At 39.3% G+C, this 20,441-nt stretch overlaps 1 protein-coding gene across 2 annotated transcripts; it reads left to right on the top strand.

Annotated features, from left to right (window-relative positions):
- The first annotated feature begins 9,470 nt into the window (after window positions 1-9,470).
- On the top strand, window positions 9,471-14,235 carry LOC117722574 (olfactory receptor 52H1-like). Of its 2 annotated transcripts, none has more exons than XM_076915449.1 (2): window positions 9,471-9,533; window positions 11,993-14,235. In XM_076915449.1, the coding sequence occupies exon 2, from the start codon at window positions 12,202-12,204 to the stop codon at window positions 13,141-13,143; it is 942 nt and encodes a 313-aa protein (XP_076771564.1). In that variant the 5' UTR covers window positions 9,471-9,533; window positions 11,993-12,201; the 3' UTR covers window positions 13,144-14,235. The 2 variants fall into 2 exon arrangements, with proteins under 2 accessions (XP_076771564.1, XP_034377696.1); XM_034521805.2 differs by having other exon boundaries at window positions 9,472-9,533; window positions 12,172-14,235.
- Window positions 14,236-20,441: the final 6,206 nt, after the last annotated feature.

Below are 20,441 nucleotides of genomic sequence, written 5' to 3'. Positions count from 1 at the left end.
ATGCGGGTCCTCTGGTGAGCCAGAAGAGAAATGAAAGGTAAGACTTTGAGGGTTGGAACTGAGAAAAAAAAACCTACATAACTACCAACCAATGAGGTGGTACCATATCATTAACTGGTGTTTTACCACCTGATGTAGTCAGTTGTCTTGGGTCAGCTCTGCCTTCCAGGAGCTTGGGACATTTTTCAGATCTGCCGGAACTTGTTATGTCACTTGTTCGGAGTCATGATACAATCAACCAAAAAGTTCCTGACCCAATGGAAAGCTGCCCAAGGTGGAAAGAAAGTCCTCCCCATGGTTTCTCCTGTGCCTGAGCTCCTGGCTGTGTGTTGCCTTGGTGTCAGGTGTGGCCCAAAGGGAGGGAAAAACAAGGCTAGAGCTTGAAAGCTGCAGTGTTCCTCTGAGGTTGGAGTTGGACTCTTTCAGGATGAGAACAGGAAGGAAGTTACAGTTCAGGGAAGATGCCACACAGCAAGATTTCCCACCCAGCAGGGACAGGATGGTGAGGAGTCATGTGCAGAGCCAGGCAGAAACACCTCACCACACTCACAGCAGACAGAGTAGTGGGCTGAAGAGGGCTCGCCAGCTGCCCCATGGTCTCCTCAAGATTATGTACTCTATGGCCGAAGAGACCCAGTCCTTTCACAGTGATGATCTAATCCATTGACTCATTTCAACCCTTCCAGGATTCCCTCACCAGAATGTCTTGGAGGTACCTATTTGTGTTAGAGGTGTTTTGAACTCCTGTATAGTTGTTGGGAGTGACCTTGCTTATACATTAATGGCCTAAGTCAGCCATAGACCTAAGTCCGCCATACGTGCCTACTGACACAAAGTCTTGGTCTCTGTGGGAAAGTACTAACCCTAAAATAGTTAGCTATAGATCTTGTAGACAGGTAGTCCTGGTGGGAAAGTACCAGCCTAGATAAGAACAAATAATTATAGATCTTATGGACAGGTACTTTTGGTAAGAAAGTACTAACTTAGATAAGAACAAATGACCAATAGATCTTATGGACAGGTACATAGTGACATGTTACGCCCTGTTTCTTCTGTGAACTTTTCACCCAGCCAATATCCTGTTTCTGAGATCACCTGCACTCCCCAGAAACAAACAAGACCCTACATCATCCCCCTCCCCACATCCTGCTTCTATGTGTATATAATTCCCCTGCGGGGAAAAATTAAAATTTGACAGCTTGATCAGACTTTCAGGCTTGCTGTTGTTCCTTTCGTATACCCTGTCCTCCAGTTCTCTCTTCCAGGTCTTCTGATCCCAGTTCACTGCCCCACGGGCCAGGGCATATAATGACTCCTCATTACCCAAATTAGAAGGCAGAAAACCTGTAGAGCTGGGGATGAGGTTCAGTTGACACAGTCCTTGCCTATCAAACATGGAGCACTGGGATGGTCCTCAGAAGTGTACAGAACCAGGTGTGGTGGCTCCTGCATGTAGTCTGTCTTAGTTACTCTTCTATGCTTGTGTCTTAAAGTTTCTATTGTTGCAAAGAGACACCATGACCATAGCAAGTCTTTTAAAGGAAAATATTCATGTAGGGCTTGTTACAGTTCAGAGGTTTAGTCCATAATCATTATGGCAGGAAGCATGGTAGCATTCCAGCAGACATCATAATGGAAGGGAAGCTGAGACCTCTATACCTGGTTCAGCAATCATCATTAATCAATCAATCAAACAATCAATGATCAATCAATCATTAGGAGAGTAAGCCCCTGGACATGACTTGATCTTCTGAAACCCCAAAATTCACCTCCACAGACACACTGCTTCCAAGAAGGCCGTACCTACGCAAAGTTCACTCTTCCTAATAGTGCTACTCCCTATGAGCCAATTGGGCTCTTATCATTAAACTGTGATAAATACTGCTACTGAGGCACCTTATTTGGGGGGTTATAGCATCAAAGGGTTAGAGTTCATGAGCACCACATTGGGGAACATGAAAGCAGGCAGGGACTCATGGTGTTGGTGAAGTTTTTGTTTGTTTGTTTTGTTTTGTTTTTTGTTTGTTTGTTTGTTTGTTGTTTTGTTTTTTTCTACTTCAGTACATCTGGAATTAACTAAAACCCAATGACTGGGCACACCTGTGATAGATTTTTCTTAAGTCATTTGATGTAGAAAGATCCACTTCTAATCCAGGTCTTTGAGGCAGGAAGATCCACATTTAATTTAAATCTTTCCAGTTTGGAAGATCCATCTTTGACCTGGAACACACTGTCTGCTGGCATCCTGTACAAAGGTTGTGGATTAAGGAACCTTGCTGTGTCTCTGCAAGCATTCTCTAGCTTTCGCTAGCAAGTCCAATCCTTCACTGGAATTCTAACATATGCTGGATACCAGCTAAGAAATCCAGATTTGTGGACTGAACAACTACTGGATTCTTGAATTCCATTGGTAGAAAGCTATTATTGGGACTACACAGAGAAACCCTGTCTCAAAACAAAACAAAACAAAACAAAAAAACAAACAAAAAACCAAAAAAAAACCCAAAAAACAAAAAAACAAAAACAAAAACAAAACAAAAAAAGTTGTTTATACAGCAAGCCATCGGTGGCGCAGAGGGCAAGCCAGTGCTCTTTGCTCGCGCTCTCTCTCTCTCTCTCTCTCTCTCTCTCTCTCTCTCTCTCTCTCTCTCTCTCTCTCCCTCCCTCCCTCCCTCCCTCCCTCCCTCCCTCCCTCTCTCTCTCTCTCTCTCTCTCTCTCTTGGTTCGAATCCCGCTTTCCCTGTGTGTTTCATGGGGGGGGGGGGGAGTAAAACAGCGAACCGGCCGTGGTGCAGCGGCTAAGGTGCTCGCCTGCAGAGGACATGGGGCCCTCTGCTCTCTCTCTCTACCCGCGCGTTCAAATCCCGCTCCATCCCGTTTGTCTCCTCCCGCTATTATTGGATTGGTTGGCCTGAAAGCCATTCTAATATTTGCCCTCCCAGTATAGATACATCCTGTAAATTCTATTACTCCAGAGAAGCAGTTCTTTTTTTCTTTTAAATATTTATTTCTTTGTATGAGAAAACACTGTTGCTATCTTCAGACACACCAAAAGAGGGCAGTGGATCCCATTACAAATGGTTGTGAGCCACCATGTGGTTGCTGAGAATTGAACTCAGGACCTCTGGAAGAGCAGTCAATGTTCTTAACTGCTGAGCCATCTCTCCAGCCCCAGAGAAGCAGTTTTTAACCCATGGGTTGCAGCCCCTTTGTCAAACTTCTATCTCCAAATACATTTATATTATGTTTTATAACAGTAGCAAAATTATAGCTATGAAATAACAACAAAAACAATTTCATGGTTGGGAGTCATCATAACATGCGGAAAAAGGTTGAGAGGCACTGCTCTAAGGGTTTTATTACTAAGAACCCTTAGTAATAAAGCACTGAATCAGGGGGTGAGAGATCATACCTTGAGACACAAATATTAGCCAGGGAGAGAGGTGGGAACAGAGAAATGATACATTGGAAATGTCTACAATCTACTGAAATTTCAAAGCCTGCTCTTAATGAAACACCATCTGCAACAAAGCAACACCTACTCATTTGTTATATTCTCAGATATACTAAAACATGATATAATGTGAGATATGTAAACCAATGTCACTTAATTTAAATTTTATTTAACATAATTGTTTTTCTTCCATTTTCTTCTCCCCCTTTTTAAAGATAGAGTCTCAGAGTGTACCTCTGCCTGAATTCTGATCTCCTCTCTCGGCTTCCTCAGTGGTGGGATCACAGATGTTTGTTGTTATTGTTTGAGTTTGGTCATTGTACTTTTAGAGATTAGATCCGTGACTTTGTGAATTCTGAGTTAGTGCTTCATCCCTGGGCTATACTTCCTACCCCAACTTTACGTCTTGATGAGGTTAAGAGACTCTACTGTTGTTCTTGCTCTGGAGACAATTGTTGTCAGACAGTGTTATGGTGTTCCTATCCTCCTGAATTGTTAATAATTATATTAAAAGCTTTTTACAATTTTTTTACAGTTTTTCAGAAAACTGTTTGGTAAAGTAGTTCATGTAGTCACAGCATGGTGGTAGAGTCAGATGCATCACTAACCCAAGAAGGCCTAAGGAAGAGAAGAGAGAAGGCATTGGTTAAAATTTGTTAAAGATAAAGACCTTGTTTGGTTTTGTTTTTGAGGCTGAGTTTTACTGTATCCCAGACTGGGCTAGAATTCACCAAGTGTGTAGGATGGTCTCCAACTTCTAGCAATACCTCTACCTCAAATGCCTGAGTACAGTGATTACAGGCATGAGGAAGTGAAGCTCCTGGGCTGGAGTGGTTTAGGGTAGTGTTGGGGTATGCCAACCAGAACGACTCTGTAACTGGTACTTGCTGAGAGGGCCTAGAGGCTAGCAAGTGTTTTCGTATGATACACACAGCACTCATACATTAATGGAAGACACGCATGTCCTTTTTGCCAGAGATAAGGAGAATGATCGATTTTAGCAAGTAGGGACTATCTTCAAGTCCCTGAGAGAATGCTGCCTTTTGTGTAAATACCAGACTTTGAAAAAAAGGAATATTTTGGGACCTGAAACTCAACCCATCCTTTGTTCTCAGCCACCAATAACAGAGGCACTTTCTTTCTGGAAGCCTGGTAGTGATGCTGGCCTTGGAATTATGTAAGCCATCTTCATAATCCTTCCTGTACCCCAATTACTATTTCTCAGTCTTAACTACGTGCTGGCTGCTTCTTCATCTCTGCCTCTATTCCCTAGAGAATCCTCAGATCCTCCAAGTCCCAGCCTTCCTCATCCTTTCTTTTTGAGTCAGCTGACAATACTTAGAGTCACTCTCTATCTGGGAACAAGCTGGCCAAGAAGACTGGGAATCAAATAAGCAGTCTTTAATCCTTTTCCTCCTCTCCATTTCCAGTGGCTCAGTCTTATCCCCAGACCTATAGCAGACCACAGGCATAAAACCTGTCCTGACTCCTTGCCCTTATTCCCAGGGGATACAGAAGATCCTGGGGCAAATCCAGCTTTTCTTTCTCTGGGAGACCCTCTTAGATGTTCCCACTCCCTGACTCTAGTCTATCCCTACCCCTTCCTGCCAGCTCCCAGTATCAAGAAACATTCTACATGGGAACCCCAGTGGCCACACCTGGCAGAAACTCAGAAGCGTTGCTACCAGGTAACCTATAGTCACCACACTCCTAAGAATGAGAGAGGACAACAGAAACCAAAGAACAAAATATCCACTCAACAATGACAAGACCATATATCAGCACCTAGAATTACAATCATCCCAAAGCCAGATGACCAGACACAAAGTATAGAAATGCAATCAATTTCCACAAGAGTCCAACAGTCCTATTATAATAGGTACTGAGAATTGCAATATAGCTAAAACACAAACAGCTATTATGAATATGATCAAGGATATTACTTGCACATGCAGGCAAAAAACTTACTTGCACATGCAAATAAAACCAACAGAACACATAAAAATATAAAATAAAATAAAAAGACAGAATTATGTATAATGAGGATACCACCAATTATCAAACTAATAATTTCTGTGGAGTTTTAATTTCATAATAGTAAGCTAAGTAAAAGCAGTAAATCTTGCCTGATGGTCATATCTTCAGGTTTAAAATTTTAAACTATTCTTAATATCTCTACTTTTTCTTAGTACATAAACTGTGACACAGACTGATGCCTATTAAGATAGTCGGTGACTCTGCTGGGATGCCTCAGGGACTCTGTAATAGTCACACTAATACAGAGTCCTTCCTGCTGCTGCCTGGTCTAGGAGGGCCAAATGGGCTGGGGAACTAATTTCTAATTTTAGAGGAAATGCTTTCATTTTTAGGATATTGCATACAACATTTGCTACCATATATAGCCTTTATTATATGGAGGCAATTTCCTTCTACTCTTAGTTTCCTCATAGCTTTTTTTTCTATCCTAAGGGGGTATTAAAATTTGTCAAAGGCCTTTTCTAAATCAATGGAGGCTCACATGGTTTATGACCTCAGTCCATTTATGCACTAGATCGCATTTATTTATTTTGAACCAATCTTCTATCTCTGGAATGAAACCAACATGTTCATACTATATGATATTTGTGTATATTATGGGCTTTAGTTTTGTGTCTTTATGGGATTCCTGTGGGTATAAACATATATGTCTCTGGTGTATATATGTGTTTCTTGTGCCTTTTCTTTGGCCCTTTTCTTTCTGGTTTTTTTTTTTGTCCTATTCTAATTGGTTTTAGTTTTGTTTTATTTTATTTTATTTTATTTTATTATTATCCCTTAGATGTCTTTTTGTTTTCTAACAAGAGACAGAAATAGGGTATATGGAAGGGCAGGGAGAGAGCAACTGAGAGGAGTTACTGGAAGGGAAACAATAATTAGAATATATTGTATGAACAAATTTGTTTTCAATAAAAAAGAAGAGTCCAACAATATAAACTCCATTTTGTAAGGCTTCTTTCAACTAACTTAGTACTTTTGTTCTTCATTCATATATTACATAATCTAATCTGTATTGATGAATTGTTTCATTTTATTATTGATTAGCATTCCTTTGTATGACTATATACAATGAATTTATTTATGATTCTATGACAGATAAATATTCTCAGAATTTTAGATATTATCAAATAAAGATGTATTATGAACATACATGTACAACTCTTCTTGTAGATATATCTTTTATTTTTCTTGAGAATTTACCTAAAGGTTGAATTCCTTTGTTATAGACTATATTAATTATATATAATATGGATTACCTTATAATATTTGTATATATGTATATATGTATTTTGATTGTATACAGTCTTTCCATTTCCCTTTTATATCCCTGCCTGCTTCCTGTTGATTTCTTTTCTTTTCCTAACTTACCTTCTTCTATTTTCACAGGTTAGGTGTTATTAGAGATTTTTACAGGACCCTCACCAGCAGCTATACAACTGAAGAAAATGTCTCAATTCCCTAGCAGCCAACAAGTCAATGGCTTCCAAATTCTCAGGGACTGATGGGCTTTGTGAACTCCTTGCACCTCTATGACTGAATATTGATAGGTTCAGTTCCATATAGATAATCGCTGATGCTGACAGTTCATAAGTGAAAAAAAAAAACAGAGCAGAGTAGAACAGAGCAGAATAGAACAAGGAGTTCACAGAATAAAGAGTTCTTTAGTACCATGGCCATATTATACTCTTAGTTAGGGCTTACATTGCTGTGAAGAGACACCGTGACCAAGACAACTCTGATAGGGAGCAAATTTGATGTGGCCGACTTACAGTTTCAGAGGTTCAATCCATTATCATCATGGCAGGAAGAATGGCAGTGTTCTGACACATTCAAGTAGACATGGTACTGAAGAAGGACTGAGTTTTCTGCATCTTGAACAAAAGGCAGCCAGGAGAAGACTCCTTTCTTTATCCTCTGCAATGACTGAATCTTGAGCATAGCAGGATATCTCCAAAGCCAACCCCCACAGGTGCCACACTTTCTCACACAAGGCCACATTTCCTAACAGTACCACTCCATGGGCCAAGCAGATTCAAATCACCACAATTCTGTAGACAACATTCCTTAACATTTCACACCTTCCTCCAGCTCTTAGATACTTTCCACCTCCTCTTCTGTCATGTTTCCTGTTCTTAACATTCTTGACAAGACTTGAATTTTAAGTCATTTCAGTATTGCATTTTAGAGGTGTATATGGATTTTAAACTAAGACTTTTATTTACATATGGTTGAATTTGTAATAGGAGCCTTGGCATGTACATATTGGCTATTTTATAGTATTTTCTTCATGAAAAGTGTGTTTCTTATTTTTCTATGTCACCTTATGTAACTTATATTATTAAATTGATTTCTTTATAGATTTTGCACATGCATCCTCCAACAGATACACATTTAAAGAAAAATGTAACTATTTTCATTTGTCTATCACCTTTAATGGTCTGAACTTCAAATATAATTATATAAACCAATTTAATATTCTCTAATGGGATGGCTATCTTGTTTAATCCAAACTTCTTGAATGTAATCACAAGGTTTGTTAAACAGTGGGAAGAAAGGCAGAAGATGAGAGTCTAAGGACAATTTGGGTTTGATATGAAGACAGGAATAACGTATACGAGCCAGAGTTCCAGTATGCCTGCTCCTAAATGTTTTCCCCTAGACATGACAGGGAAAGCACATTCTTGAAATTTCAACAATACAGTTTTCTGACTAAAATTGACAACACCAGTTGATAAGCCAATGTAGACAGGGAAATATGACAATAATAAAGATGAGATCATGAACTTAGGAATGAGAGGATACATAGGAGAGGTTGAAGGAGAGAGGGACAGACAGTAATAAAGATGCAGTTACACATATGAAGCTATAAAAATAATTCTTTTAAATCCCAAGAAGGAACATAATGATGTTCAAGACTTTGAAGATATAATGGAAACACTGAGAAAAAGCAAGAGAATTATTTTTAAGATTCTACAAAGAAAACTAGCTTGTTCAACATTTTACCTTTTGCACTAAAACTCCGGACTTTTGAATAGCAAGGTCATGTAATACATTTCTGTTGTTTTATACCATGGAGTATGCTGTGGTTCATTTATTTAATTATTTTTATTTTATATGTACACATTTATCCTGATGTGTGCATCATATGTTTGTGGGGATGGCAAATGCCAGAAGAAGGCATCAGACTCTTTGAGCTGAAGGTATAGGTGCTTGTGAGTCCCCATGTGGGGACTGTAATTTGAACACAACTTCTCTGAAAGAGCATCCAGTGCTCTTAACCACTGAGCCATCGCTCCATCCCCTTACTGTTTTTTAAATACTATCTATAGAATACTTATATAATCTTCATACAATAAAGGGTATTTTATTTTAAGTACATATGTAGATTATAACTGGATAAATTAGTAGGAAAAGAATCCCACTGAATTATGAAATATGTTTTTAATATTTATAGTATAGGCATTCCATAAAATAAAGTTACCAAATATTTCCCTATTGGTATATTGTTTCTATGAAATCACTATTTCAATTGTATTTGTGATTTGTGTCTACTTGAAAACTGAGAAACTGTCAGTGAAAGGGACTGGAAAAAGCAATGTAAAAACTGAAAACAAATTACAAAGTTTCTTCTTCAATATCGAGACTCTAGAACCTGGTAATATTATTTAAACATTAACACAAGTTTATGTAGACTGATTAAAGGATTCTAAAGCTACAGGAACACTCTTAGATATCTAAGGATTCTGTCTCAACTAACTGCCTGACTTGTTTCTGGATGAACCTTCCAGGGACACAATGTCTATAGGCTTTTAAAACATGCAAGCTACATCACTCCTCAAGGGAAATAACATATCATTAGTCATATCCCTTGTGTGAGAATGGGAATGGGAGAGGTTACTTCATCCTACTTACCTCTTGAGAATTTAGTTGTGCATAAATGTTTCATTTACTTCTCAGTAGCATCTTTCCCTTCTGAAAGTGTAAAAAAAAATTCTTCCAAATTTTTTCCATCACTCCTGTGAACCAAGAGAGTCCAGGCTGGGTAAGTTGACATGCAATCAGTTAGTAAGGAGGAATCCTTCCCCACATCTGTGAAATTATTAAACTACACAGTTTCTAGCTCATTCTTTGTCTATGGGATTGTGCTCTGAATACTTGTCTGCAGGAGAAAGGGATCTTTTTTGACATCAGTGATTCTTTTTAAAGAAAATTTAAAATCACATTTATTTTATTCGTGTGCTTATGTGAGTGGGGGTGCATGCACACATGTGCATGGGTATGTGCACATGCACACACGCATGTACGTATATGCATTTGTTCCAAATGTACATTTGGAAGTCAAAGAACAGCTTGTGTGAGTCAGTTTTCTTCTTCCATTGTGTGGATTCTAGGGATCTAATTCGGATCAGAAGGCTTAGCAGCAAGTACCTTTACCTGCTGAGCCTTCTCTCTGGCCCAATATCAATGATTCTATGATAAGATAGTGGCCTCTTTGTAGGACACTGCTGATTTCAAGTTCAGAGCAACTAATGTACTCAGAAAAATATCAAGGATTCAGTAGAGGTCTTCTGATGAAAGAAATAAGTTGAGAATAAGTTCCGAGTAAAGCAAAAAACCCATGGTTCTGATTCCCTGAACCCCTACCCCTACCCTCCTTCATAGTTTCAGTGATGAATACTTATTTTCATTCTCCCTCTTAGATGTATTCCCTTGACTCTTTTTTTTTTTTTGAACTGTGATGGGGTTAACAGCAAATCTGTGCTATAATAGTCTGAACTTAAACTTTATCATCAATGAGATGTTTTGACATCGTGAGTCTTCCAGAGTATCCTTGCTCATCAGCCAGAGACATAGCTGTCATTCTAGGGAGAATATCATGGAACACCTGCTGTTGTACATTATTTATAAAAGTTCTGTGCTTTTGGTAGTTTATTCTGTACCAGGTGAAGTGATGGGACTCAGAACACACAGTCACAAGAACATCCATTTACCCATGGCCATCTGCGTCTCTCTCAGGTGGATGTAATGTGCTCACTGGTTAAGGCAAATGCAGATAACAAATTAAGAAAGAGCAGGTCACCACCACTGACTGGTGGCCTAGAACATATGTCACAAAGCCTAGTAGCCCTAAGCTTTCTTTTTCTGGGCATAAGACAACAGATCCCCACTACAGGTCCTAGTGTAGACTGTTATGAGTTCCTTGACAAGTCACTTTCCTGACTTTTGAATGACTTTGTAACTTTATTATGGTTAATTGTTTTGGATAAGCACCAACTCTAACATTTACCTATGGATGGCTCTCAATCTGTAGGTGCTAACAACAGGGGACTTCCTGACTTCCTTGATGTCTTGATTATCTTTCCCTTCCATCTGAAAAGAACTGGCTAAAACAGATCACAGAAACAGAGTTAGCATACAAAGGGTGTTTTCCAGTGTCAGTGCCGTCCCTAAATGGTGGCTTTATTGAATAAAAAGCTACAGATTCTCAAAGTCTAGTCACCGTTAGAGCAGAAAAAGAAAACTCTGAGGCAAAACTTGTTTATGATTCTTTAATTTTGCTCTAGGAAGTGAGACTCAGCAGGCACTTTACCTGTACAAACTCCTCTGTCTGGCTGGGTGTTTGTTTGTTCATTTGTTTGTTTGTTTGTTTTGGTGGTATAAGCTTCCTCCATACCAGCAGTAGGAATGTCTCCTCTGCTAACAATGGAGACCAGAGACCTTTTAACATTTAGGACATTGGCCCTGAGTGCCCAAACTTTAGCACCTTTTAAAAAAATCATGCTTTGTGTTCATGGCTTTCTCCTATATTTGAGTTAATATTGCTCACCCCTTTCCAAGTGTCTCAGGAGAACACACACTCTTATGTTTGCATCCTCAAAAGCTTATAAGCTAAATAAAGCCCATTTCAATCCCTGAGGCAGAAGCTCCCACACCACCCAGAATGAGAATCTGCTCTCTCACCGTTATTCTTCTATTATCTTTCCATGTTGGGCACTCAAATGCTCCATTTTATTTCATCAAATGTACTGTCTGGGTAATAATAATAAATATCAAATTTACCTTACGAAAGTCACTTCTCTTTCCTTACAGCTCAGCTTCATTCAGTACAGCACAAAACAAAAAACAAAATAGCTGAACTTAAGATTTATTTTAAATTCTGTGTCTACAAGTGGAGTCTAAATGTTGGGTGCATACACATGAGTGCAGGTTCCTGTGGAGGCCAGAGGAGGAAGTCAGATTCCCTGGAGGTGGAGTTACAGTGCTGAGAAAAGGATTCAGGTCTTCTGAAAAAGCAGTACTCTGTCCTAACAGCACAGTATTTTTAATACTCGTGTTTTTATCTTTTCCCTTTCTTTTCTTACTCTGTTTCTTTCCTCTCTTACATTTGGCACTTTCTACCTTTTAAAAATGTGCTCATTTTAGAGTCTTAATCATATGTAATTCCTGACTTACAGAAATTACTTCTTTTAATATTGTCTATAAATTAATACGAATATGTAGGCAATGAAGTGAAGCCACTGGCATATCGAAGGGGCAATGAGCAAGCAATCTACAGGTATTTCTTCATCTTGGAAATAGGAGGTGCTTCGAAGCAGGAATGCTGATTTGTCACCAGTTCTCTGCACCAGAGTTGAACATTTACCTTTCATAAGTGATTCTAAAAGAACCTCTGTCCTCAGGCTCAAGAACCAGCAGACACCACAGAGGATATGTATAACCTAAGCTGTTACAACCCAACTTCCTTCACTCTTCTTGGCATACCCGGCTTGGAAAAGTTCCACATCTGGATCGGGATTCCCTTTTGTGTCATCTATGTTGTGGCTATTGTAGGCAACTGCATTCTCCTCTACCTGATTGCAGTGGAGCAGAGCCTCCACGAGCCCATGTTTATATTCCTGTCCATGCTGGCCAGCACAGACCTCATCTTGTCCACTGCCACAGTGCCCAAACTGCTCAGTAACCTTTGGTTTGGGTCCCAAGAAATAACCTTCTCTGGTTGTCTCAGTCAGATGTTTTTCCTCCACTTCAGCTTTGTGGTGGACTCGGCTATCCTGTTAGCCATGGCCTTTGATCGCTATGTGGCTATCTGCTTGCCCTTGAGGTACAGCACCATCTTGACTCCACAGCTGATTGTCAAGATTATGGTGAGCATCATTGTGAGGAGCTTCTCAGTCATCCTGCCAGATGTTTTCCTGCTCAGGCGGTTGCCATTTTGCAAGACCCGAATCATTCCTCACACATACTGTGAGCATATAGGCGTTGCAAGGCTTTCCTCTGCAGACATCTCTATCAACATCTGGTATGGGTTTTCTGTTCCCCTCATGACTGTAATCTCAGATGTCATCCTGATTGCAGTATCCTACATCTTCATCCTCCGGGCAGTTTTTCTGCTCTCTTCCCAGGGTGCCCGTCAAAAGGCCTTGAGCACCTGTGGCTCCCATGTCTGTGTCATCCTCATGTTCTACACACCGGCTTTCTTCTCCATCCTTGCTCATCGCTTTGGGCACAGTGTTCCTCGTAATGTTCTCATCTTATTTGCCAACTTCTATGTGGCCATCCCTCCTGCTCTAAATCCAGTTGTTTATGGAGTGAAGACCAAGCAGATCCAGGACAAGTTCCTTCTTTTCTTCTCTTTGAGAAAGACACAATGAGTGGGTACTGAAAGCTAAACTCAGGCAACGTTGATCTGATGAAACTTTTAATTCCCAATTATTTGAAACATGGTCATTCTACCCATCCACAAAACACAACTGAAGAGAAAAGGGGAGAGATCTCCAAAACCTCTGGAAAAATCAAGGCTTCTTTTGCTGAACTGTCATACACTTTGCTGGGTAGAGATGGTTGATCTCAGTGCTAATGAGCAATACCACAGCTGAGGTTTGCATCACTTACCGAGAGATATTTGAATGAGGGCCATTTCCCAACATCCTTGCGTTTCACGGCTTCTTTATTAGAAGCAATACTTTTCTTTGCTAAAGTACTGATCAGTCCTAATCCTTTCTTCTATAATCACTAAAATTTTTGCTTATACGTCTTCAAACCATTGTTCTTCCTTTTTCCTTTATTTGTTTAGAGAAAATGAGTTTAAAAAAAAGACAAACATCTCTCTTTATTCCCCCTTTACCCTGTACTTGCTGGATTAGATAGAATCATTTCTTTTTTTCTTTCTATTTTTTAATTGTATGCTTGAAGAAAAATTAAAAATTTTATGACCTAATTTGGTTTCCTTTGAGTAGCATATTTAAATAAAAATAATTTTTGAAAGAGTAATGCCAGTTAATTTAGTTTACAGATGAGAAGAAAGAGTTGTAAAGATTACAGTATATATTAATAGACACAGTATGCATGCAGAGGTCTATATGTGTAATTCTGAACTCGGAAAACTTTATATAATAATTATGGAATCACATGCACAAATGAAGCAGAAATCCTTCAAAATTAAGTTTTTCAAAAACTGATTTAGAAATTCAAAACCAGCCTTTTTGTAAGCACTGCACACCAGACTGTTCAAGCCACCAGAGCTCTTTATACAAAGGATATCTCCCTTTATACAAAGTGTATCTGCAATGTTTTTCTTTATGGTAAATGACATCACCAAAAACATGGATCTTAAAGCAGAAACTGATCAGATGTACTCTGTTCTCTGATGCTGCCGTATAGCAAAATTAGCTCAGCGTTTGAATTGAACATTTGAGTTTAAAGTGCTCGTGAGCCATTCTGGTGCAGGGGTGTGTACGTGTGTGTGTGTGTGTGTGTGTGTGTGTGTGTGTGTGTGTGTGTGTGTGTGTTGCACTTTCACCTTTGATTTGACACCAAGTCTGTCTATGCTCAAATCCCCTATCTGTCTTTCCATAAATATTTCAAGGTCTTTTTGGAAGAAGTTGCATCCTTGATCCATAATCGGTTCCATTTACAAACAGCAGAGTGAGCAGTTTACAACTCACAAAGAGTTTGTCATTTTTCATCTTGCTGAAAGTCTCAATGGTGACATTGTCCTAGGATCATGCATATGTTTTTCCTCATAAAACTCAAAGTCTTGTATCTTATTTACATGGATTCATGTGTAATTTGTTTTCGATTCATCTGTACTTCCCTAACTCTTGGAGCAAGCATCTCCAGAAGGGATGTTCAGCTTTTGTGCTTTCATACTCATGTCTCATTATTTTGTATGAAACAAAATGACGTGAAGTTCTGTGTAGTATGGACAATGATTTCTGCCTGCCATGCTTTGGGCTTTGAATGGGTGAACTTATTAAGTATACAACAAGCCAAACCAACAGAAAAGCAAGCGATAGACAGACACACTGATAGATAACATCATCAGATAGGATGCTCAAAACATCTAGCAGAAATTGACTGAGGAAATCAAACTGAATCAGTCAGCTGGAGTTCCAGGTAAAATATCCTGCTGTTAACAGAGTGTCCTCTGAGGCGAGGCTTTCAAATAAAAGGAAAAAAAAATTCAGGAGAAGGTGACATCACCAAACCTGGGGCTTGCAGACATTTTGCAGATGCTGACTAGGGGAAGTGGAGACTCAGTTGAAGTTCTGACTGAGCTTCCTCTCCAAGGAAACTTCTCTCCAAGGATATGCTTCCCTTGGTTGATCTTGTTTCTCTTCCCACACCACAGGCACTTCTATAGAGTGAGGTAAAGAGCAGTGACCTTTGTTTGAAATTTTTTCAAGCTGTTCCCAAGGGCACATTTGAAAAAACTTAAGAAAATATTTTTATCAATATCTTGGAAATTTTGCATATTTGCACCCTGATAATGGTCTCTACCCAGTCCTCTCAGGACCAACTTTCACCCTTGTGGCATCCTCTAAACCAGAAAAAGATGAAGAAGAAGAAGAAGAAGAAGAAGAAGAAGAAGAAGAAGAAGAAGAAGAAGAAGAAGAAGAAGAAGAAGAGGAGGAGGAGGAGGAGGAGGAGGAGGAGGAGGAGGAGGAGGAGGAGGAGGAGGAGGAGGAGGAGGAGGAGGTGGAAGAGGAGGAAGAGGAGGAGAAGGAGGAGGAGGAAAATACCCTCAAGTCCAATTTATGTTGGCCATATATTCATATATTCACTGGAGTGTAGTCAGACTCTCAGCGAGCAGTGCCTAAGAAAACTGAGTCCTTTTCCACCTGCACCTCAGCCCATGCCAGAATTCATCACTGTGGAGAGGTACCCTATAGCAACCCTGCCACAATTTTGAAGAGTTCTCTTCAATAGCTTCGGATCTAGACTGCTTTTTTTTTTTTTTTATCAGGGGTGGGGTGGAGATGTAATAGAAGTCTTTGTGTCCTTCATTGTCAACTGTAAGTCTGGAGTTATAGATCTCACTGCAAAAGAAGCTTCCTTGAAGGCCACATTATTTTTCTCTTGGCCTGTTTTTCTGTTGTCTTTTTTTTCCTGTCACAGAATTAGAGAGATCTTAGAGGACACTTTGAGGCAAATATGATGGGTATGAAATGTAGGGTGGGTGAGTCAACCCCACTTCCAAAATCAACTTCTTAGTGAACTCAAACAGCATATGAAATTTACCAATGCAATGTATAACATACGTGGTTTAGTTCATATTGGGTGGAAGCTATGCAGAAACCAATTTTATTTTAAAAAAATCTGCCAGGTATGGTGGCATTCACCTTTAATCCCATCGCTGGGGACTCAGAGGTATGCAGATCCCTCTGAGTTCACTGACAGCCTGTTCTTCAGAGCAAGTTCCAGCAGTCAGAGATACACAGAGAAACCCTGTCTTGAAAAAAACAGCCAAACAAAAAAAAAAAAAAAAAAAAAAAAAAAGAAAAAAAAAAAAAAACCAACAACAAAAAAAAACCAACCAACCATTCAACAAACAAAAATATATGAGGATGCAGTCTAAATGCTGCAGTGGAAATAAAATCATTCATATTTAGCCATTATGAACACAAGAAGCCCCACTGGAAGTCAATGGTAGGGAGTGAGTCTAGAATGACATTAGACCTGGAGTGTATGTGTCATTTTCCTTGCTTTTTAGGAAGCTCACAAGAGACTCCGGTGGTGGCTGCTTTATTAGACCACAATGAAAAATTATGAAACTTGGGCCAAAGAGATGTCTCAGTGGTTCTCTGTTTGGTACCCAACACCAAGCCTGAGTCCCTGATTTCAGTCCCTGGGAACTATGGTGGAAAGAGAGTTGTCCTCTGACTTCCAGGTGCTTGTGGGCTGCACACTGTATTTAACTGGATTTGCTAACATTTTGTTTATTTTCTAATCTGCTTACATCCTGCAATGTATCATTTAATCCATTGCATTATGTTCTAAACTCACCTATCTTTCCTTCATAACCAGTAAAAATACTCCTAGACTGTTAAAGTCTTTTTCTCCAGTTTTTTGGAAATTGCTGAAAATTATCCCATGAGGTAGGCTAATACTAATTCATTACTAATTACTAATTAATTAAAACAAAAAGTATTGCCACATTTGCCTTATTTTAGGTCTTTAAATTCATAGAATTCTTCATTTTCCTTCCCTCCATATTTTTTACCTGGACATTCTTATTTAGAATTCTCTGTGTTTCCATTCTTTGAAATTCCTACTGCCTAGATCCTGTGACCTGGATCACTGGATTTTTAAGAAATTCTTCTGGCCCCTAGGTTTCACATTTAGGACTTCAGTGATTATGAGTGTATTGAGTTTTAAGATTCTATACTGACATTGAGAGCAGATAAGACAAGCCTACTTATACTATTTATACTATTCACCTATTTATAATGTTATGCAGTGAACAGTAAGTACGTTGTTTGCCTTATAAGTGCCTCAAGACGACTGTTCATTAATGAGAAAAATCTGTATATTTCAGGAAGTAGTTTTTCTGGACTCATTAGTCAGTCAACACAGTCAGAAAACTTGGAGACTCATACATAAAGTATTTTACACGTGGAGATTGATAGTTGTTACCACACATAATACTTAGAACTTCTCTTTATCTTTAACATTTGTTTATTTATTTTGTGTAGCCTTTGAGACAGAGTCTTGTTATGTAGCACAGACTAGCCTTGAATTATTTAAGTAGCTCAGGCTAGTCTTGAATTTGCAATCTTCCTGTCTCAGGCTCCTCAGCTAAGATTACAGGTGTGTGTTGCCATGTCTGACTCTGCAACTTGCCTTTAAATATTTCCAAATTACTTTTATACATTCACGAGTGTGAAAACTAATTACTGAGGCACTTACACATTGCCATGCAGCACTAAAGACAGAGAGAACAGAGCAAGAACTGAATTCCAGCTCTGGACTTCAAATATAGATTTCCTTGTTGAATTGGTGAGAGGTTATGTGAAAGATTTCCCTGCTGGAAGGGTTAAACTGAATACTGGGGCTGGGTATTTATGGCTGTTGAGCCTGAATTTTATCTGTACTAGAGATTTACTCCACAGAAAGAAGTTACTGTCTTTTGGTATTTTCTTTATTTACATTTCAAATGTTATCCCTCTTCCTAGTTTCCTCTCCACAAGCCCCCTATCCCATCTTTCTCTCCCTGCTTCTATCAGGGTACTTCCCCACCCACCCATTCGCTCCCACTAACATTCCCCTACACTGGGGCATTGAGCCTTCACATGACCAAGGGCCTTCCTTCCCATTGATGCCCAACAAGGCCATCCTCTGCTACATATGCAGCTGGAGCCATGGGTCCCTCCATGTGTACTCCTTAGTTGGTGGCTTAGTCCCTGGGAGTCCTGGAGGGTCTGGTTGGTTGATATTATTGTTCTTCCTATGGGATTGCAAACCCCTTCAGCTCCTTCAGTCCTTTCTCTAACTCCTCTATTAGGGACCCCATTGGGGACCCCATGCTCAGTCCAATGGTTGCCTGCAAGCATCCACCTCTGTATTTGTCAGGCTCTGGCAGAGCCTCTCAGAAGAAAGCTATATCAGGCTCCTGTCAGCATGCACATTTTGGGATCCACAATAGTGTCTTGTTTTGGTGACTGTATATGGGATGGATCCCAAGTTTGGGCAGTGTTTGGATGACCTTTCCTTCAGTATTTGCTCCACATTTTGTCTCTTTATTTGCTCACATGCGTATTTTTTCCTTTTTCTAAGAAGGATGGAAGCACACACACTTTGACCTTCCTTCTTCTTGAGCGTCATGTGGTATGTGAATTGTATCTTGGATATTCCAAACATTTGGGCTAATATCCACTTATCAGTGAGTGCATACCATCTGTGTTCTTTTGTGATTGGGTTACCTCATTCAGGATGATATTTTCTAGTTCTATCCATTTGCCTAAGAATTTCATGAATTTATTGTTTTTAATAGCTGAGTAGTACTGCATTGTGTAAATGTACCACATTTTCTGTATCCATTCCTCTGTTGAAAGACATCTGGGTTGTTTGCAGCTTCTATTATAAATAAGGCTGTTATGAACATAGTGGAGTATGGGTCCTTGTTATATGTTGGAGCATCTTCTGGGTATATGCCCAGGAGTGGTATAGCTGGATTCTTAGGTAGTGCTGTGTCCAATTTTCTAAGAAACCACCACACTGATTTCCAGAGTGGTTGTACTAGCTTGCAATCCCACCAACAATGGAGGAGGGTTCCTCTTTCTTCACATCCTAGACAGCTTCTGCTGTCCCCTGAGTTTTTGATCTTAGCCATTTTGACAGGTGTGAGGTGGAATCTCAGGGTTATTTTCATATGCATTTCCCTGATTACTAAGAATGTTGAACATTTTATTAGGTGCTTCATGGCCATTCAAGTTTTCTCAGTTGAGAATTCTTTGTTTAGCGCTGTACCCCATTTTAATAAGGTTATTTGCTTCTCTGGAGTCTAACTTCTTGAGTTCTTTGTATATATTGGATATTAGCCCTCTATCTGATAGGTTACTATCCTATTCTCTGACAAATGGGCTCAACCAAAGTTAGTGTTGATTTATCACACGGGGAAGGTGGGAGATCCATGTGGTGCTGAAGTTTGGAAACACAGACTGCATCGAACCTGCAAAGATTGCCGCTAATGCCAGAAATGTTCCCAGTGGTTTGTTTTCTAGATTTCCAAAAGAGTTTATTTCAGTTCAATGGTACTAATTGAACATGCATGATAAAGTTTCTTACATCCATGGATATAGAAGATAACAAAAACAAGAAGTTTAAGGAATTTTGTATTTGGAATGTGGGAATCCTAGGTCTTACTTTATGAACCCTGTAAATCAATCACTCAGCAATGTCTCTCTTGGTGCTTAGGCATGATTCCCCAAAGTGCAGCTCCTTGGCATGCAATTACTTTGAACAAATGAAGTGAGAAAGGTTTCAGGAAGCAAAATGTTCCTTCAGATTTCTTTCCTTTCTCTTTCTTCTTCCCTCACATATCTCCTGGAAGCATGCTGTGAGAGATAAAATTTTTCTTTAAAGAAGATCATGGAACCTAGAATTCTATCCCAAAGCAAGAAACAAAACCTAGAGAGGTCACGCTGTAACTTGCCTGTTAGCATATCAGGAAAATAACATTCTAGAAGTGTGGTATCTACTATCTGAGGAGAAATAATACTATACAGAGAAGATAAGAGGAATCTGAATCCAGCAGGTTTTGTTAAAACACCTAATTTAGTACTGGTAATGGCTGACTATATCTCAAAAAAAAAAAAAAAAAGCTTAAAAACATACAATAATTCCTGAATCTTTGCTTCTTTCTTTTTGAATTCCCCCTCATCATGTGAACATTAAAAACATATATTTTGATTTTCTTCACTGAGTTCAACCCTTATTGGAGTGCTGTCCATGCTAAGGAAAAAGAAAATATATTCTATCCTTTCACTGTACACTCCCTTTCCTTCTAAGATCCCCAAACTTCCACTAGCATGAGCAGGATAGGCTCTTAAGGAATCAAGGTGTTAATTCAACTTTATATTTGCTCATGTCCTAGGCTAACTTGAAAGTTTGGTACCTAATTCTCGCAGGCTTCGAGGTTATCTGCTTCTACTAGTATATGATCCCTGGA

The sequence above is a fragment of the Arvicanthis niloticus genome, chromosome 1 (genome assembly GCF_011762505.2).
Source record: "Arvicanthis niloticus isolate mArvNil1 chromosome 1, mArvNil1.pat.X, whole genome shotgun sequence".
NCBI lineage: Eukaryota > Metazoa > Chordata > Mammalia > Rodentia > Muridae > Arvicanthis > Arvicanthis niloticus.
The sequence above is the reverse complement of the archived record's forward strand: the minus strand, read 5'-3'. Positions and strand labels throughout refer to the sequence as shown.

Coding starts and splice junctions, on each gene's coding strand:
- LOC117722574 (XM_076915449.1), top strand. CDS start 12,202: ATGTATAACCTAAGCTGTTACAACCCAACTTCCTTCACTCTTCTTGGC.